At 36.8% G+C, this 19635-nt stretch overlaps 2 protein-coding genes across 8 annotated transcripts in view; one reads left to right on the top strand and one right to left on the bottom strand.

The window, feature by feature from the left end:
* The first annotated feature begins 318 nt into the window (after nt 1–318).
* LOC129445085 (gamma-glutamylaminecyclotransferase C) lies at nt 319–2390 on the top strand. Of its 2 annotated transcripts, XM_055206183.2 has the most exons (3): nt 319–482; nt 1133–1592; nt 2072–2390. In XM_055206183.2, the coding sequence occupies exons 2-3, from the start codon at nt 1152–1154 to the stop codon at nt 2111–2113; spliced, it is 483 nt and encodes a 160-aa protein (XP_055062158.2). In that variant the 5' UTR covers nt 319–482; nt 1133–1151; the 3' UTR covers nt 2114–2390. The 2 variants fall into 2 exon arrangements, with proteins under 2 accessions (XP_055062158.2, XP_055062159.2); XM_055206184.2 differs by having other exon boundaries at nt 321–482; nt 1133–2390.
* A 45-nt stretch (nt 2391–2435) lies between these two features.
* farp1 (FERM, RhoGEF (ARHGEF) and pleckstrin domain protein 1 (chondrocyte-derived)) overlaps nt 2436–19635 on the bottom strand; it is a 79468-nt gene continuing 62268 nt past the window's right edge. For 5 of the 6 annotated variants that reach the window (XM_073866260.1, XM_073866258.1, XM_073866255.1 and 2 more), the window contains 12 exons: nt 18430–18563; nt 14968–15049; nt 14093–14330; nt 13879–14007; nt 13544–13611; nt 12552–12641; nt 11843–11925; nt 11343–11455; nt 9589–9752; nt 6837–6944; nt 6597–6748; nt 2436–3751 (listed from right to left, as the gene is read on the bottom strand). In XM_073866260.1, coding sequence (XP_073722361.1) covers nt 3673–3751; nt 6597–6748; nt 6837–6944; nt 9589–9752; nt 11343–11455; nt 11843–11925; nt 12552–12641; nt 13544–13611; nt 13879–14007; nt 14093–14330; nt 14968–15049; nt 18430–18563 — 1440 coding nt within the window. In that variant the 3' untranslated portion in view covers nt 2436–3672. Of the gene's footprint in view, nt 3752–6596; nt 6749–6836; nt 6945–9024; nt 9162–9588; nt 9753–11342; nt 11456–11842; nt 11926–12551; nt 12642–13543; nt 13612–13878; nt 14008–14092; nt 14331–14967; nt 15050–18429; nt 18564–19635 lie in introns of all 6 variants that reach the window. The other variant, XM_073866259.1, reaches the window with a different exon arrangement.

Genomic DNA, 19635 nt, shown 5'->3' on the forward strand with positions numbered 1-19635 from the left:
GGGGGGTACTTGAGCCCTCGAGCACCCAATGGGATCTGCCCCATGATAGAGATCACAGTTTTTTAAAATACAGTAAGTTTAAGGGGGTCTGAAAACTACAAATAAATTAATTTCTGCTTAACAGCATTATGTGCATATTCTGAACTAAAGAATTTTCATATTAGAAAATATTTTCGTTGTTGTATGTTGATTGAGCATTTAAATTAAATCCTAGAATTAACACACGTAAAAGCATTTAAAAATGAATTCATTTTGCGTGACATTTATTTTATTCAAGTTTACACTCGTTACCGTCATAGTAAACGTCACTTCCTTATGCTGCCTTATATGAACGCGTACGGAAGTAGCCTACGGCGGAAAGTCTGTACTGTACTTTAGCTTCATTGAATGAACAGAAGATGAAGATTCGTTCAAAGCTCAAAGACTGATACTGGATCATTAAACACTCAACTTCATTTGCATTCATCTCTATTACTGACACAGTAAGTAACTAATGTAAAGTAAGAACATGCGTTTTTCGTATTTGTTGCCTGTTTTTACCTGTATTTCATAATTCTGAAGTGAATGAGGTCACGTGGAATATGACATGGGAGCTCGTGATTTTTTTTTTAAGTTATTTTCAAATTATTTGTCATATTGTGGCTGTACTATACTTGCACCTTACTGTATTTACATGTCACAAATTACAGTAACACCAGTCTTGGTATCACAAGTGGAAATGGTCAGAATGTACAGATTATCAGATTAATGCGTGAAAAGTTTCGCATGGACGTTTACAAGTACCCTACAATATGTAGTAAAGAACTTTTGAATTAAGTTTGGTTATAAAATGCTACATTTTGTGGAGTCAATGCCAAAATGCTTTATGCCCCAAGAACCTGTCATTATATCTAGATTATTTTGCAGGCTTTTAAAGGAAAACACCACCGTTTTTCAATATTTTAATATGTTCTTACCTCAACTTATTTTAATTAATATATACCTATCTTTTTTCAATGCATGTCCTTTTAATCTTTGTACAGCGCTTCTTGAATGTGTTAGCATTTAGCCTAGCCCCATTCATTCCTATGGCTCCAAGAAGCCTTAAGATGTTTTGCATTACAGTGACTTTTATCATTTTTTTCCCCATCAGGTCATACGCAGAATTAAAAATGACTTGTGTATTCGTGTACGGCACGTTGAAGACGGGCCAGCCCAACTACTACAGGATGCTGGATGCCACCAATGGGACCGCAAAGTTCCTCGCCAGAGCTCGAACCGTGGACAAATATCCCCTTGTGATCGCTACAAAAAACAATGTACCCTTCTTGCTGAACGTCCCTGGGGAGGGTCATCGTGTCCAAGGTGAAATCTATGAAGTGGATGATAAGATGCTCAAGTTCTTGGACTGGTTTGAAAGTTGCCCCAAAATGTACCAGCGTACCCCAGTCAAGCTTGAGGTGAACGAGTGGGTCGGTAGAGATGAAAATACTCCGAAGGTTGGAAGTCTTGTCGAGGCGTTTGTGTACAGCACAACAACATACCAACCCGAATGGCTTCGAAACCCAACATATGAGAGCTACGACTCGTATGGTGACCACGGGCTCAAATATGTATGTCGTGAAGACAGATGCCCAGATTAAGAAGTGTTGTGATATCATTAAAATTAAATATAAATTTGAGAGTATTTAGCACATCAAGCTTCCTAAAATGATCCAAAGCAACTTACAGTGCATTACAATCTATACATGTTATATTAGGCTAGTACATTGCGTCTTCCCTGCTGAAAAATCCAGCTAAAACCAGCATAAATCCAGCTTGGTTTTAGCTGGTATTGCTGTATTTTGGTCACTTTTTAAGCTGGTCTAGCTGTGTTTTGGTCACTTTTAAGATGGTCTAGCTGATTGACCAGCTTTGCCAGGCTGGAAGGACCAGCTTTATCCAGCTACTGCCACCTTAAACCAGCTACCAGCTTATGCTGGTCTTATCTGGATTTTTCAGTAGGGTGGGTTCAAACCCAAAACCTTTTGCCCTGATGCTATCAATGAGCTATACAGAAGCACAGAAATGACTTTGCATATACCATTCCCAGACAGATGACGACTCCATATCGGATCCGCACCAGAGCTGCTGACTTCGGCACAGATCCGGCCCGGCCCACTCCCTAGGTGGTTTTTACTGTAAAGTATACCATAGTAATATAGTACTGTATGTAAATGTTTAAGAAAATATATTCTGATGTTCTATGTTTGTTTTTAATGATCAATGTTGATTAACTTGGTTTTTACTTTGTAAGAAAATACTTGACAAAACCTGACACACGTACTGTAATGCAATATACTGTGTAGTGTATACATTCCAATATCTGTTGATATGACGACTAATACTTGAATAAAATAAATTTGAATGGCTTCAGGCTCACTGCTTCAAAGCAAATTGACAAGAAACAAAATGCATCCCATTTATATATATGGATTTATTCTCAACATATTCAGTTACCATGAAATATTTTTTGCTGACAAATAATCCACATTTATCTTATATCTGCAAAAAAGAATTTAAAATGCTCCAAATGGATCAATAACAAAAATCATACAAAGAAGATTGAAGAGAAAGTAAATATGAAAGTGTTTGGCACTCGAGCAGTTAGACAAAGGCAGCTGGGTTTCTTCAGAAAGATGTTTGCACCGTTACAGAGTGATGAGGACCTGTGTCAAAAGCCCTCGCAGGAGACGACGTGAGTGTGGTTCACAGTTAGTATCAAAAGTTGTATAAAAATGACGTCCTACAAAAGAAACGATACTGAGTGCAACGCTTGAAAGGTTCGGCAGTCTCAGGCCAGCAGAGAAACTTTACAAATCCAGGCTGTGCATAGACGTCGGTCTATTGGTGTGAGGGATGTGGGTCATATTTCACCCCGATATCAAAAAGAAATAAGACATTATAGTTTGCATAAGGAAGCAGAAGGCTATTTGAGTACCATAAAGATTTTTGCATGACTGTTATACAGTAATAAGCATAAGAGGGGAGATGTGGGAAATTGTCACTGTAATGTCAACACACACAAAATATTAAAGATTAAAACAGTCTGCAATGAAATAAAGTTTTGGAGTGACAAACTGAGATTCACCCAAATGTTGACAAAAGTTTTTCATCCTTACACATTAAAAATCAGACCTGGAGTTAGTTATAAAAGCTCTCTCTATTTTTTATCATTTTATCTAATGTTTTAGTGTAAACCGTTTGTAAAACCATTCTGCATTTCCATTTAATACCATACATACAGTACAGTATTAATTCATGCTTAACATTGGTTTTAAAAACAAATTACACATTAGTTCAACTTGTTTTTACAAACTAGACCCATTGTGTACTAGGCTAGGATATTGTATCTAAAAAAAACATCAAAGTCTTTCACTTTGACCTGATCGGTTATGGTAATGCACCTGTTGACTTTTGGACCCTGGGATTGTTGCTAACCTCGAAATCATTATCGTAGTTTAATGTTTTACACCTAAACCCATTCAAATCTGAATCGATGATAAAATGCAGCACACGAAACAGTTACTTGTTAAAAATGTTGCAAAATCTTGAAGAACGATGTCTGAAAACCTGATGGAGAACCTGATGCCCTATATTGTCTGGCTGTTTCAGGCAGTGTGTTTGTGTATTAACTGCTCTTTATCTCTTTGGTTAGTAGATGTGTGGCTCTTTGCGGCTTGTGCGCATTTGGCTGGATGAACAGGTGGCACTGCGAATGACCTCCATCCACCTATGAGAGGAGAGATATTGAAATAAACTTGTTTGAAATGTAGTATCACATGGATAAATACTTTTAAAAATTAAAGTTAAGCTGTTCACTTAAAATTAAATATTACAGAATCAAGCATAAATATAGCTGCAAGCAGCAATGGCGGGCCCTCGCACGTTTTTTTACCGCTACACGGTGCGTCCGAGAAAACGATGCACGGTGGGCAAGGGCATCAAGTGGGTAAAATATCAGTGGGCTATTTAATGTTGTTTCTGAGCCATTTGGGGACTGTAGGTAAAAGAAACCCCACATTTTAGACAAACAGGTGCACTAGTGAGCCACTTAAGAGACACGCCTATGTCTGACCTTTTTGTCAACACTTAACAGCCGAAAACTCTGATGTGTGCAGAGATGTATAGTAACGCAGTAGAACTACTTCACTACTGTACTTAAGTACTAAAAGGCAGTATCTGTACTCTACTGAAGTATTATTTTTTTCTCCTACTTCCACTTTTACTTCAGTACATATTTTCGATGAGTTTAATACTTTTACTTCAATACATTTTTTATGTGCTGCATAGTTACTCGTTACACTCAAATGTTACGAATCATTCCAAACCCACATTATCACTGCCGGAGCGGTGATACACATTAGAAACATACACAGATTGTGGTCTAAACCAATAGGAGATAGTGAAGAGCGGACCCCTCCCTCCCTCTCACTCACAAATATGAGCCGCGGTTGTGGACAAATGTGAAGTGAGAACCAAAGTGCACGAGAGAGACCGATAGAGAGAGAGAATTCACGAGAAAGGGCGAGTGTGCGCGAAAGAATGAAGCCTAAATACATTGAAACATCTTGTACCTTTACCTATTACCATTACATCGACTAATATTTTATTAATTCTGAATTCTCTATTGCCATATTAGTTAAATTAATCTGAACATTCCTGTCCTTGTACTCCTGCTACAGCCAAAGCAATTGTGAGTGTCCTTTAGCTTAAACATTTGAAATAATATAAACAATATTATATTCAAACTTTTGACTGTTTTCTTTAATAACTACATTACACAATAATTGAACTTTTAATTTCAGTACTTGAGTAGTATATTTTAAAATAAACTACTTGCAATACTTAAGGACAAAACATGTTTAATACTTCAGTACTTCCACTTAAGTGGTGTGCTCACTTTTTGGTAGAGCACTTGTACTTTTACTCAAGTCTGGGTCCCTAGTACTTTATACATCTCTGGATGTGTGTGCAAATTTAAAGTTCAACTAAGCACGCCAAGAGCCTTAAACATGCCTGAAATTAAAGTAAAGTTTGACGAGTTGCCATGGGAACAGCGTTCAAGATGTCTAAAATTCCTTCGCAATTTATCATCTACAATGTCTCGGCATCATGTTGACCACTTCTGGTGTCAATCGCATGAATCCCATACGAGGAGTATTTAAAGGTTCACAGCATGTAACTGTCAGCCTTAAATATGTGTAAAAATGAAAGTAAAGTTTGATGCATTGCCATGGGAACAGCGTTTGAGATATCAAAAATCCCTTCGCAATTTATCATCTACAATGTCTCGGCATCATGTTGACCACTTCTCGTGTCAATCGCATGAAAATCCTAGAAGGAGTATTTAAAAGTTAACTGTATGCAAATGAAAGGCTTAAATATGCCTTTAAAATGAAAGTAAAGTTTGACAGGTTGCCATGGGAATACCGTTTGAGATATCAAAAATCCCTTCGCAATTTATCATCTACAATGTCTCGGCATCATGGTGACCACTTTTGGTGTCAATCGTATGAAAATCCTAGAAGGAGTATTTAAAAGAACATTGCATGGAACTTTCAAAAAAATCCAGCTTTGTGACTGACACACTTCCTGGTGCCTGCTGGTGGCGCTATACCCGGGAGTCACAATAGGCACATCGATGCGATCGGAATCTTCAGATGAACAAACACCCCGCGTGTCATTACAATAAGACATTTTTTGCCTTAGATATTAGACACTTCCTGTTTCTCTGATTTCGCCACAACTTTGTCGGCTCGCCATGGCAGAACCGTTCGAGATATCAAAAATCCCTTCGCAATTTAGCAAGTCCAATGTCTCGACATCATGTTCACCACTTTTGGTGTCAATCGCATGATTCCTCTAGGAGGAGTATTCAAAAGTTCAACGCATGCATTTTTTAAACAATCCAAAATAGCTGACTTCCTGTTGGGCGGAGCTTAAATGTTAGAGGGCGAAAGTTGTTCGGGTCGATGAGATCTATATGCGTACCAACTCTCATACATGTGCGTACATGTTTGCATGATCTGTGCATCAATGTTTGTTTTTGCATTACAGGGGGCGCTACAGAGCCCCCGTGCCACGCCCGTGTTCCCGCCTTTGCCCGTTCGCAATGACGGACGACTCTGACGTCTGTGCCAAATTTCAAGAGTTTTCGAGTATGTTAAGGCACCCAAAATGCCCAAAAGTGTTAAAAAAAATAAAAATAAAAATAAAAAAAAAAATAATAAATTCGAGCAAAACCAATAGGGCTTCGCACCTTTCGGTGCAGGCCATTCTGGCCTGCTCCTCGGTGCTCGGGCCCTAATTAGAAAAAAAATAATGCAGATGACTCTGGGCCGGATCTGCACCAGAGCTGCTGAATTTGGCATGGATCTGGCCTGGAGTCATCTGCTGTCTGGCTATGTAGACGTTTTTTTTCAGGTATGGAAAATTTACTGACATTTTTGGGTTTTCCATGAGAATTTACTACACACAGTAGTGCAAAACTTCAATGATTCAAATGATGTTATGAGATTTAAAACCATTCAAAAGAGAATCGCATTTCATTTCAGAAGATGATGGTCATACAGTACCTCTCAAACGTGTACTCGCTCTCTGATCTGAAGTAATACACGTGAGATTTGAAATGAAGCTTGAAGACGTAGTCTTTATGGATGTTTTCCGACTCTGAGGGAATCGTGATGGAGTATCCCAGCAATGGAAGGCTGGCAAGAGGATATTCATCCTGCAAGAGACAACATAAAAATGACGCATTCGGTTAAGGAATAGATTAAAAACCGTGTAAAGTGTGAATGTCTCTGGATATTTCTCACCTGGTGTGTTTTGTAAAAGAACAAACTGAAGTTGGTGAAAACCACCCATAGCTTCTGCCAACCGTTGCTGTTTTTGAACTTTCTTAGCAGATTTCCCGACAACTGATTCTGAAGAATAAAAAAATAAACCAAATAAGAAAGACTGACAAAACTACAGGAACAAAAACTTCGGCAAAAAAATTATTTTTCTTTGGTCAAAAATATGTTTAAATACATGCCAAATACATTTTGTAGAATCAAGTAATGCTTAATTAAATATATTTTTGAATTTGAAAATATATTAGTTAGTAACACTTTACGGTAACACTTTATTTTACGGTGTCTTTGTTACACATGTTACATGTAATTATTATAGTAATAACAGTTAATTATGCATAATTACATGCAACTAACCCTGAACCAGACCCTAATCCTAACCCCAACCCTATAGTAAGTACATGTTGTTAATGATTATTACTTTGTAATTTTACATTTAAGTACTCTGTAATACTGTGATACCGTAAAATAAAGCGTGACCCACTTTACAATAAGGTTCATTAGTTAACATTAGTTAAATACAATAGTTAACATGAACTAATAATGAATAAATACTGTAATAAATGTATTGCTCATGGTTTGTTCATGCAAGTTAATACATTAGCTAATGTTAACTAATGAATCTTATTGTAAAGTGTTACCAACTAAATATATTTTCAAATTCAAAAAGGTATTACCATTTAGTTTAACTTTCATCTATTAAAATATATTTCAAAATGTATTTCGGAGCAACAAATACATTTCTAATTTTACAACCCATATAGCAAAACAATTTTCCTGGCCAGAATATAAAAGTTTATATAAATTGTATAAAGCATAAAACGTAAAATTATTTTTGCAGTTGAAAATATATTTGATTTTAATCTTTTAAACCTGTTATGTTTACAGGTTTGTAACATACAAAGTTTTCTTCCCATGCAATGCAAATATAAATCCTTTAAAATATATTTCAAAATATAAATAATATATTGGTTAAATTTTTTTTTATATTTTGAAACATATTTTAAATGATATTTGAAAATATAATTTTTGCCGTATGGGACACTGCTGGAGTTACAAAAACTTTAAATTTGATGTTTGAAGATCATTTATTTGAATATTTTCACCAAGGGTGAGTATCATTCTTACACCGTGAAAAAAACATTATTTAATTATAATGCCATTTTTATATATATTTTTGTGCTTTAAAAGTGACGACGTGCGGTTAAAAAAAATCATGACAAATGACTTTGAAAGGAAAAACGAATGTGATTTTGAAAAGTGGGGGGACATGTCCCCCTGTCACCAATGGAAATTACACCCCTGTTTATATTGCATTTTTGTCGAGAGATCCTCCTAAAATGTACACATTGCATTTTTATTATAGTAACAAGTTTTTATAGTAACAAATTGAATGTGTTGTTCTTAACTTGACACATATCTTTGTTATTACTGGAACAACACACTCTGTGTTGTTTTAACATCTTGTCTTGTCCCTTTTATTTATTTGAAGCCAAAATCAACACGAAATGACAAATAATGTGTTAAATAGAATAACACAAAACAATGTGTTAAAGATTAACACATCCTTTCAGAGAAAGTACAAAACTACTGACAACACAAATATGTTTAAGATTGCTGTAAACGTTTAACCAATGACAAACGCAGATGTGAACAAAATGACTACTGAGTTCTTGCATTTGTCATGGTTTTCTTCAGGGTCTTGTGATTTAAATGCTGCGTTTTGAAAACACGGTGTCACGACGCCTTTTGTGTGACGATATCATGTGTGAATATCCCCAGAAACTATTGCATAACTTTACATTTGTACAGTAGTCGTAACATCATAACATTCAACAACACAAAGAGGAAAATATAGAAGTGAAACTACACAACACATCACAAACCCAAAGCTCAGTCAGTATTCAGAGGAAACTCATGCCTTAAACTCACAATTATTCTTATAAAAACACTTTCTCATATATCTCACCTGCACATTTGTACTAACTTATGCTTCTCTGAGTAATCCTGAAACGTTATACTGTGATAATCGTGTGTTAATATTTTCTTGAGTTAAAGGCTCTTGTTGTAACTTTGCACCTTCTGGTTAAATGAATGATGTTCATCAAAACCAACACAAGTTTATTGCAGTGCAAAAGTCGCCTTGTTTTACCTCTCGATTCCTGCAGGTGTCACTAAAGGAGAGGCTTTGGACACGGTACCAACACACCACAGACAGGGCCACTGGCCCCTGAGCCTTCAGAGGGCCCGAAATAGACGCCTCTGAGACACTGACTGGACTTGGGTCCTCTATCAGAGCAGGAAATTAGGACGGAGACAGACGAGAAACAGAAAGGAAAAAAGGACATAGATAGTCAACACAGACATGAGGACAGACAGTGGTTTTGAAAGGGACGTGAACAAAGGTCACGATCTAAAGAGGAGAGAACCACACAAGAAAAATAGCAAAGAGGTTTATAAATAGACCTGCGCAGAATCTGTGCCAGCACAATATAGCCACATATTTTGACATTACTATTTATTTATTGTACTTTATTGTACAATAATTGTATGTATTTGTATTTAAAATCCAGAAAATGTGCACAAATTCCACACCGGCCACATCTTGAAATGATTGACGTTGAGAAACGACGAGTTGAAGTTCATGGAGGAGAGAGGAAAGTTAAAGACACACAACAGCGATAAGAGACATGAAACATTGACTACGCTCAGGTACCTCTAAAGCTACGCTAAAATCCACCATGGATACGCTGGTGTTGCGATGCCAGCACACGTGAACCGTGGTATTACCACGGTGAGGCGACTGACGTTCCAGAGATGTGCGTGAGGCGCTCAGGTCGTCCTCTGATTCCTGGTCTGCGCTAGACTCCTCTGGGAATTCTGGGAAGAACAGCCATTTAATAGTGAAACAAACTTATTAGTTTGATGGATTATTGTAGGACAATGTTATTTATGTTCCTTGGTAAACTGTGTAAATGAATTGCAGTACCATCATATGGTAGCAAGAAGGAATGACGGATTCAAGATTCCACTTCTTTTTTCAAAATAATAAGAATTCATAGATGTTAATTGCAAAATTCATTATAAAAAGAAATTAAATTATATTCTTTGATTATTTTGATAAAAGAAGATAAATGTAGTCAATCAGATATTTGCAACATGACAACAGTAACAGGGTTCTTAAATTCTTATTCAATAACATTTAGTAAATGCTAGGGCTACACAATATATCAAAATATCATAATATTCATATTTTAATATGAATATCAAAACTGCCCTTAATATCACACAGCTCTAATAAATGCATTATTTAACACGAATAATGAGCAATACATCATTTATTAGAGGTATTGCTGTAGAGAAGTATTATTAAATTTTAGTTAAAGTTAACTAATTTAATCGGATTGTGAAGTGTTACCACTGTAATAGTAAACCATACACCAAACAAAGCATTAATCAGCCCATCACAATGACATTACTGTAGAAAAGCAGAAGAGAGTAAGTTACTGTAAATAAAGAGGATGTGTGTTTATCAGATCACAGTCAACACCTGAGGAGAAAATATGTTAGATATACACCAGAGCTGGAACCCTGTGAGAAATATCTTCAAGACGATTAACTCATAACTCATACCGCCTCAGTGTCCAAATATCAAAGCGACCCTAGTATATTTGAAAGGATAACATTTAAAAAAAGGCTTTAGATATAGTTTTTGGGCACTATTTAATTTCCCTTAAAGGCGGGGTGCATGATCTCTGAAAGCCAATGTTGACATTTGAAATCACCTAAACAAACACGCCCCTACCTCAATAGACCAGCCCCAAACATACGCAACCCAGGCAACAAAGTTGGTTAGTAGACATGCCCCTTACTGCTGATTGGCTACAAATGTGTTTTGGTACTCAGCCCGACTCTCTTTGCAAATGTAGCTATCAGAGATCATGCACCCCGCCTTTAAAGGGCACATATTATGCAAAATCCACTTAACAAGGTGTTTGGAGATAAATGTGTGGTGGCACAAAAACCCCATAATAAAAAAAAATGTAATCCCCATTAAACCAAAGCAGTCTCATTAGACATGCCGTTTTAATCCTCTTGTTAATGTGATGTCACACTGATAAAGCCCCACCCACAGCCACTGACTGACTGGTTAATTTTATCCAAAATCTTTTCTAAGAGGCTGTTTACACCTGGTATTAAAATGCATTTTGGTCGATTGGATCACAAGTAGACGATGCTAACGATAGGTGTAAACGTTTTGAGCTCGTCCGCTTTCGACCACATCCAGAGGTAGCCAAAAACGTGCGTGTGGTCGATTGTGTATTCCTGATGATCTGAAACTTCACAGACACAATTTTGGCACACCTGAAACTTATATTACATCTTGTAAAATGGACATAATATGTGCCCTTTCATCAGGCATCTGCTTGGTCATATCAGATCAATCTGAATCAAAATTGTTCGACTTACTGCTGTCCGTAAAACTGCTGGACAGAATCTCTGCTGAAGACCCATTACAGACGTCTGCCAGTTCAATCGCCATTTTTATGTCCTCTACCCATTTCTTCATCTCTGACGCTGAACTGTGGAGGAAAACAGGACCAATTAAGTGTAAGATACATCCATTATTACTAAAGATCAAACAAACACACAATTATGAATTTTAAGGATTTTAAGAATGTTGTTCTGGGTTCAGACGACTACATTTGTGTAGACCACCACTAAAGTCTATACGTGAAGTGTCCCGAAGGATTTATAATACACGTAATATTATTAATAACTATTAATTCATATTAACAATAACTTATATTCACTGGAGTGAAAGAAGACAACCGGTCCCAGTCTCATATTAACTACATTTAGAAGATATTTGACTTTATCTTGAAATGTAGGTAAACCTGATTTCACACTTGAGTAGTAACCGACTAGTTAGACTCTGATCATGTTAGTTACAAGGATGGTTGGTTTACCTGGCGGCCACGACAACAGACTGACGCTGTCCAGACAGAGTAAAAGAATGAGGAACGCCCCATTCGTCCTCGCTCTCACGGATCTACAAAAACACAAGAGACGTGCATTATACATCACAACTGAAGGAGGAATTATGTGGGTTCATGTAGCTTAATTGGTACAGCAAAGGTTGTGGGTTCGATTCCCAGAAAACACACATACTAATCCAAATGTAATGCAATGTAAGTCACTTTGCATAACATCAATGTACAATCTGTAGCATTAAAAGGGTTTTATTTCATGAATAAATGTATTTTATGGGAATAATGAAGTTCTTCTGGTTTAAAGATTAATAACGTCATCACTGGCATTAAAACGTTTACAGAAATACTTTGTATGCTTTGTATAAAGCAATGCATGAAGATGTGAGTTGTTCAGTTACAACCCCATAAAGACACAAATCAAACGTCTCCATTCTTTGTTTGCAAATAATTACGTTTACGTGCAATGCAGAATGAATGGAGATGCGCTGGAGCTGCGTCCTGCGAAACAATACAGCGGCTGTTTGCGTGAATGCACAATAAGTCACTAGAGAGAAAACTCTCCGTCTATAAATACAGCATCTGTTTCGCTTGTATGGAAAGTTTATGCATGAAATTATATGCAAATGATGTCATTTAAATTCTCAACATATGAAGTTTATGGTCGTTATAGATTTGATTAACTCACAGTCATCCCGTAGAGAGGAAACTGTCCGTGAACTTTGAACTGGTTGGAGGGCGTCATGCCTCGACTCGTGTACATCAGGACGTCATTGAACTGTGACCACACCGAAAAGAAAAAAGAAGAATCATTACGCTAAAAGATCATTTAAAGGTGCACTTTATTCTCATGATTACAATTATACAATGATTTTACAATGTAATCTATTTACAATACTGTAGCTTAGACCGGCTGGGTATCCATCACCCCAATTTTATGTGCATTTTGAAGTATCACATAAGTAATGAGTGATAGCAAATTTGCAATAAAAATCCCTTAATACGCAAAAAAGTTTTTACGCTCGCTTGAGGTGGTTTTTAACTTATCAAAAAACAAAATAAAAAACTCAATGGAAACGCATTTGTTGAATAAATTCTGATTCCTCACGAGACTGACCATCTAGCTGTTTGCTCGGTCATTGTCTTTACCATATATAGGGCTTGCTGCTATTTCTTCTTATGTGCACAACATTTAGTTTGATAATGTAAAGCTGCACTGCTAGTAAATTTATAATGCCCAATTTCGTAACTAAATGCAGTCCTGTCTCTATTTTCTAAGCGTGCCTTGTTTTATTTACTGTTGGTTACTAGGTTGCCAGTATCACTGTCATTCACTCGAACAACCTAAAGCCGAAAATATACAAGGGACATCCGCGCCGTCCGCATGACGTCATTTTCATGCAGCCCAAAATTTGAGATGTATATAATATACATAATAATGCATTCATTTAAACTATCATCAAATATGAGAAATTGCAAAAATTGACATCCCTACTTCATACTGAGCCGCAGTACATGAAAGAGATGTGCATAATATCGCCTTTGTGATTCAAAATCGGCAAATTATCGTTGCACCCGTAGAATTAATTGGTACCACCATGTCATTCGTGAGACACCATGTCACACAGACAGTACTTTAAGTGAATCAGTCGACCTGATGCAAGAGCAGACGGATCTTACCAGGAAGAACATTCTCTGCTGAAGACCTTTACCAGAGAGTTTACTGAGACAGCCGAGTCTGATGAACTCCCGTCGAAACAAACAAAACTACATCAACAACAGAAACAAACAAAACATCAACAAAAGAGTCTTCAGGACAAACTTAAGCAAGTTTTATGGCTTGTTTTAATCAATGAAAGAATGTTCCCAGACAGCAGATCCGGTCGTCTGGGTTCACATCTCATTTGTGATGTAATTTATTTTTAAATAAAACAGAAACATGAAATTCAATCAGAAGATGAGACATACAGTAAATTTATCATATTTATTTGTAAAGTTAATATCCCTCAAACCTACCCGTCCAGGAGTAGCAAGATGCATGCCGACAAGATCTTTCTCCAGCTCAAGAAGTTTCTGAAAGTTTTCCATCTTGATGAGAGTCCCGTGGAGTTGCACGACCATCTCCGAAACATCAGCCAGCGCAGCTGAAACAGAAAGAAGCAACATTCACTCGAACACAAATCTCTGGAGAAAGTCGACAGACGTGACTCTTCTTCATCTCTCTCGTACCTCGCGAGTCTCTGAAGTCTTCGTGCGTCGGTGGGTAGTGTTTACAGAGGCGCTCCAGTATCTGTTTGTAATGCATGAGGCGATGCAGCGCTCGCAGGAAGAAGATGTTGAGCGGCAGGTAACAAACCTTCTGGAGCTCAAAGTCTCGACAGAAAGCCTCCAGTTTTCGGGAAGAGCGGCACGTCCTCTCCAGCTCCAGCAACGCCTCTGAATGCTTCTGAAGGTGAGGGGTTAGCAGCTGAGGATGACAACAAAATAACATAAGTACTAACCAGTACTGCAATCATACATTTACAAAAAAGCATGAGCATGCTACTGTGCTACATACAAAATCATGGCACTTTGTTTTATATCATGGTACATATATTGTTTTTCATCTTCTCATTAAAATTTGAATAGTAAAATAGAATAAATGCAACAAATAAAAACACTAGCTAGGTTAGCTGAATACCTTAAATCAGTGGTTCTCAAACTGGAGGGCCGCGAGATGGTGCCAGGGGGGCCCCAGTTTTATGACATTTTATAAAATACATTCACTTAACATGAATTCTGTGTAATTAAACCTAAAAAAAGTAAGGCTACTAGCCAACAGCACTACTTTGTATAACTTAATATGTTTTGTTTAATTAAAATGTTAAATATTAGAACAGTTTTTTGTCCTAAATTTTCTTTGGGGAGGCTGCGAAGAAGTGCACCGTACACAAGGGGGGCCGCATGCGGAAAAAGTTTGAAAACCACTGCCTTAAATGTCTATAAGTGTCACCAGATTGTTCATTGTTTTAATTCAATAGCATCAATCTAGCTTTACAGAAAAAATATACCTATATATTTTTTCTTATTAAACTGATATTAAAGAAGAAAAATTATGTTCTGACCTTCAAACCCTGAATGTTCGTCAGCATTACATCTCCGACACGTTGATAATCTCCTTTGATGTGTGCGTTGGATCTGCCTTCCCTAAAACACACAACAGATTCATCACTTGTGCCACATTACTTAAGTACTATTTTATATCCTTATTTATACTTTTATTGTGTGAAAAACATTCTCGAAACTTTAAAATGTCATTCTGTGTTCAACAAACAACGTCACAAGTCTTTCTGAAGTATTTCTTGAGATTTAGCTGAAATTCTCAGATGATCCATTAGATGTCTCTGTTGATCATCTCTTCATATTTAATCTCATCTATCAGACAGTTAAATCCTGCACTATCACACAGATCTGTCACACCAAACACTGCACATATTTATCTTTTTGCCTTTGAACACAGATACAAACCGCAGAGAGCTGAGCATTAGACATCACAGAAGAAGATTTCTCTCTATCGAATCTCCCCAATGGTTTTTGTAGTAACCATATTTTTTGTGTGTATTACCATTACCAAAAACATGGTTTTACTATAGTTACTATGATTTTGTGGTGCGCCAGTGCAACCTTACCCATTACGTAATCACCTGGAAACGTCACGCGTTACATATGTGTAAAATAATAAACTGACACAAAGACATTAATTAGTATCATTCCACATACAACAACATCGTAACGCTCCTCTTTCTCCACACTTGTAAACACTGCAGCGGTAGTTTCACAAATGTAACGCATGACCTTCCACATAATTACGTAATACGTAAGGTCGCACTGGCGCATCACACGGCTAGTGCAAGACGAGAACTCGTAGTGTTAATTTCGTCAGACGAGACGAAACTAAATATGTTCATCAACGACCTTTTTTCCATGACTAAGACGAGACGATGACGAGACTGCGCAGATGTCCAAAAACGCTGACTAAAACTAAATGAACATGCATAATTGTTGGCGAAAAAGACGAGACTAAAATGTTTTGCATAAAATAAAAACTATGATAAAATCTCTCTTCATTTTCGTTTACAATCGTCTCTACTAGAGATAGAATATTCAGCCGTTACGTTACGCCTTCAAAATACACTGAATGAGTTTGCGCTGTTGCTGAAGTTAGTACAGGTCTCATACTCCTGTTACTGTCAGCCTGTACATCGAGCAAGAACACAACACACATAGATAGCGAACACGAGCAACGAGCGCTGACATCATTTGTGAACGTGTCTCTTAAATCAGAAAACCAGACACATTTAACAAAGTTGCATTCAACAAAAATCATTCAACAATTGTATTTTGTAAGGTGATTATGACATTTAACCAATATCTGAGATGTGTAAAACACTATTTAACTGAAATGGTTATCAGAAATAATCTCAGAAATAATTTGACAATAATGTTTTAACTAAAACTTGACTAAGATATATAGAGTTTTCTTTTGACTAAAACTACAAGACTTTTAGTTGACTAAACTAAAACTAACAAGGACATCTGGCACAAGACTAAGACTAAATTAAAAATATGACAAAATTAACACTAAGTTGTGATTTAAAAGTACTTTTTTGGTGAAAATGAGGATGGTTTCTCTAGAGCCCTTTTCACACAGACATTCCGTAAAATACACGGGAAAGGCATCCGGAATTTTTCCGGGATCCACCGGAAAGACACGTGACCTGTTGAAAGTCCTGCCCTCTCTTCTACGCACCGTCCGAAGTTTGCATATTATTTATTATTTCTCTCTCCAGAATCGCGTGCATTTTTGTTTATGATAAAATTATAAAGGAGCGCGTGACGCACAGTTCTAATGCTGGTGAATGATCTCAGCTTCTGAGTGGATATTTGACGAGCTCCCTGATCTCTGCTTTCAGACATTTCTCATCGTGATTGTTTATATGCATTAACAACCCGCATTTTGAGGAGCTGAACGATATATCTTGTTGGGATGACTCGCTGGTATTTTCGTTTATTATAGCTCAAATGAGCATGTGACGTGATATTCTTTTATGCTGCTGAATGATCTCCGTTTCAACGCAGCAAGTAAAGAGCTAACTTACCTGATATCTGCTTCAGTCCAGTTTGCTGACATTTCTCATCGTGAATGTTGTAAATCCCTCATTTTAAAGAGTTGAACCAACTTCATGTTGCCATGACACGCGCGTCCTCACTACGGCACGTGCGTTATTGTTTATGCGTCTCATTTATCATTTCCTGATAACTGCGTCAATATAGTTTGCAACATTTCTCGCGGTGAATGTTTATATGCATGTTATCTCTCGTTTTAAAGAGCTGAACCATAACTTTTGTTTTGATGATGCGCGCGTCCTCACTTCGACACGCCCTTTACGGCATTCGTCTGGCTTCTTGTTCACACAGAGGGTTATCCGTGTATCTGACTAGGTCATCTTTCCGGCAACGATCCCAGAAGATTAACGGGACGAGTTTGTGTTCACACAGACGCTTGTCTGGCAATTTTACGGGTATTTTCTGGGAAAAGGTCTGTGTGAATGGGGTTTAGATAAGATCCTTATGCCTTGTTTGGAATCTGTTCAGGTCCACTATTTGGAAAAAATCCTTGAATGTTTTCCTCAACAAACTTAATTTCTTCTCGACTGAACAAAAAAAAAAACCCATCTTGGATGGCATGGGGGTGAGTAAATGATCAGGATTTTTTATGAAAGTGGAATAAGATGTTTTAATTTTTATAGTTTGAAAGTGTTTAATACCACTGGTTTAACCAATGGTTTTGGCAGCAGAACCATGGTTATTTTGTAGTAACCATGGTCTAACTATAGTAACCATGCTTTTTTGGTTTTAACTGTAGTAAAACCATGGTTAATTTTGTGTCAGGAGTAACAGTCAGAATGGAGAGGATGTTTAAAATCAGAGACTAGATGTTTTTCTATGGTTTTCAACTACAGTTGTTTCACAGTGTGTGTATGAGAGCTGTTTGTTTATTTTACCACACATTTTAACATCATTTGTACTGCATGTGTCAATCTCGGCGCTGAGCATATAAATTTTTTTTCAACAAAATCTTTTGGTACACTCTTAAGGGGATCGCACACCGGCTGCGCAACTCAGCGCCGTGTCGCGTCTAGGACAACTCGGAGGTATTGTAAACCGGAAGTGCACATTAAATAGCGCGAGCTTCGTCATATAGTGTCTACTTCAAAATGTAAAATATACGTTAGCAGCCCGCGCTATTTAATGTGCACTTCCGGTTTACAATACCTCCAAGTTCTTCTAGGCGCAACGCGGCGCTGAGCTGCGTGGCCGGTGTGCGATCCCCTTTAAGAAAGGATGTGTTAATGTTTTTACACACTGTTCTGTTATCCTATTTAACACATCATGTGTTGATTTTGTTTTCAAATAAATAACAAGATGTGTTGTTCCAATAATAACACAGAGATGTGTCTAGTTAGGGACAACACATTAAATGAAGTACACAAACAAACAGACACAGATTTATGTGAAGTACTCACCACTGTGCTAATCTCTGCTCCATGTCTTTCAGGAAGCTCTCGTGAAACTTGTACACAGGTTCAAAATTGGCAAAAATGAGATTCTTTAATGATTGTGGCATGGCTTCATCTTTCCCCACAAATGTCTGAAAGTGCTGAAAACAATCACAAATACACAACAGTGATTTAGCTTTTATCATTTTATCACTATACAGTAAACACACATACAGTCATTTAACTTATGATTATCTTATCGTTAGGATTGGACATTTATATGACTTCTGAATGTACATAACCTCACTGAAAGCGAGTGCTGTTGGGTACGTGGTTACCAGGCCCTGAACATCAACACTAAATCATTGAACAGGACTCGCCATGAAATCAAAATGCACAATTCTTATTTTATGAAGTATTGTAGTTTTAGGTGCACTTCGTCGTTATTTTTTAATTCCCATGCCCTCATAATCTTTATTTAAAAATGTTAACCCCCACCCCCTTTCCTCATGTCAGAAGCCGTTTCACTCGTCAGATATATGTCACGATGAGCAAATAAAAACAATTGTTGTTTCATGATGACTTTAAACATCATCTGTGACTGAATAAAGAGTATTTGTGTTTTAAGTAACTCATCTGAGAGATCAGGGTGATGTGCAATCTGCTTCCTAAAAAAATGATACGAAAGATATCAAATAAAAAATAAAGAATTTGTGGGATGAATTGTCAAACTTCTTAATTTTCATGTTAAAATGTAATGGTCCCATATGGCAAAATAAATACATTTCTTTGGCCAAAAATGTTTTAAATATATCCTAAATACATTTTGTAGTAAGTAAAGCTTTGAAAATATATTTAGTTTTATATTCATATATTAACATATATTATATTTCAAAAGTTATTTCAGGAGCAAAAAATACATATCCAATTTTTACAACCTATGTGGCAAAAAATATAAGTTTCCTGGCAAAAATATAAAAGTTTGTATAAAATGTAAAGGTTTGTTTAAAATATAAAATAATAAGTATATTTTTGCAGTTGAAAATATATCTTATTTTAATCTCTTTAAACCTGTTATTTTTACAGGTTTGTAACATACAATGTTTTTCTTCCAATGCCACATGAATATATTTCTATTTTAAAAAAAAATTTGTCATATGGGGGTTTTGAAGTGAAGTTTCTCGATTCACGCAGAAGCTGCTGTACAGATGTAATAACACGTTGGGTGTGGTG

Source organism: Misgurnus anguillicaudatus, chromosome 3, assembly GCF_027580225.2.
Source record: "Misgurnus anguillicaudatus chromosome 3, ASM2758022v2, whole genome shotgun sequence".
NCBI classification, from domain to species: domain Eukaryota; kingdom Metazoa; phylum Chordata; class Actinopteri; order Cypriniformes; family Cobitidae; genus Misgurnus; species Misgurnus anguillicaudatus.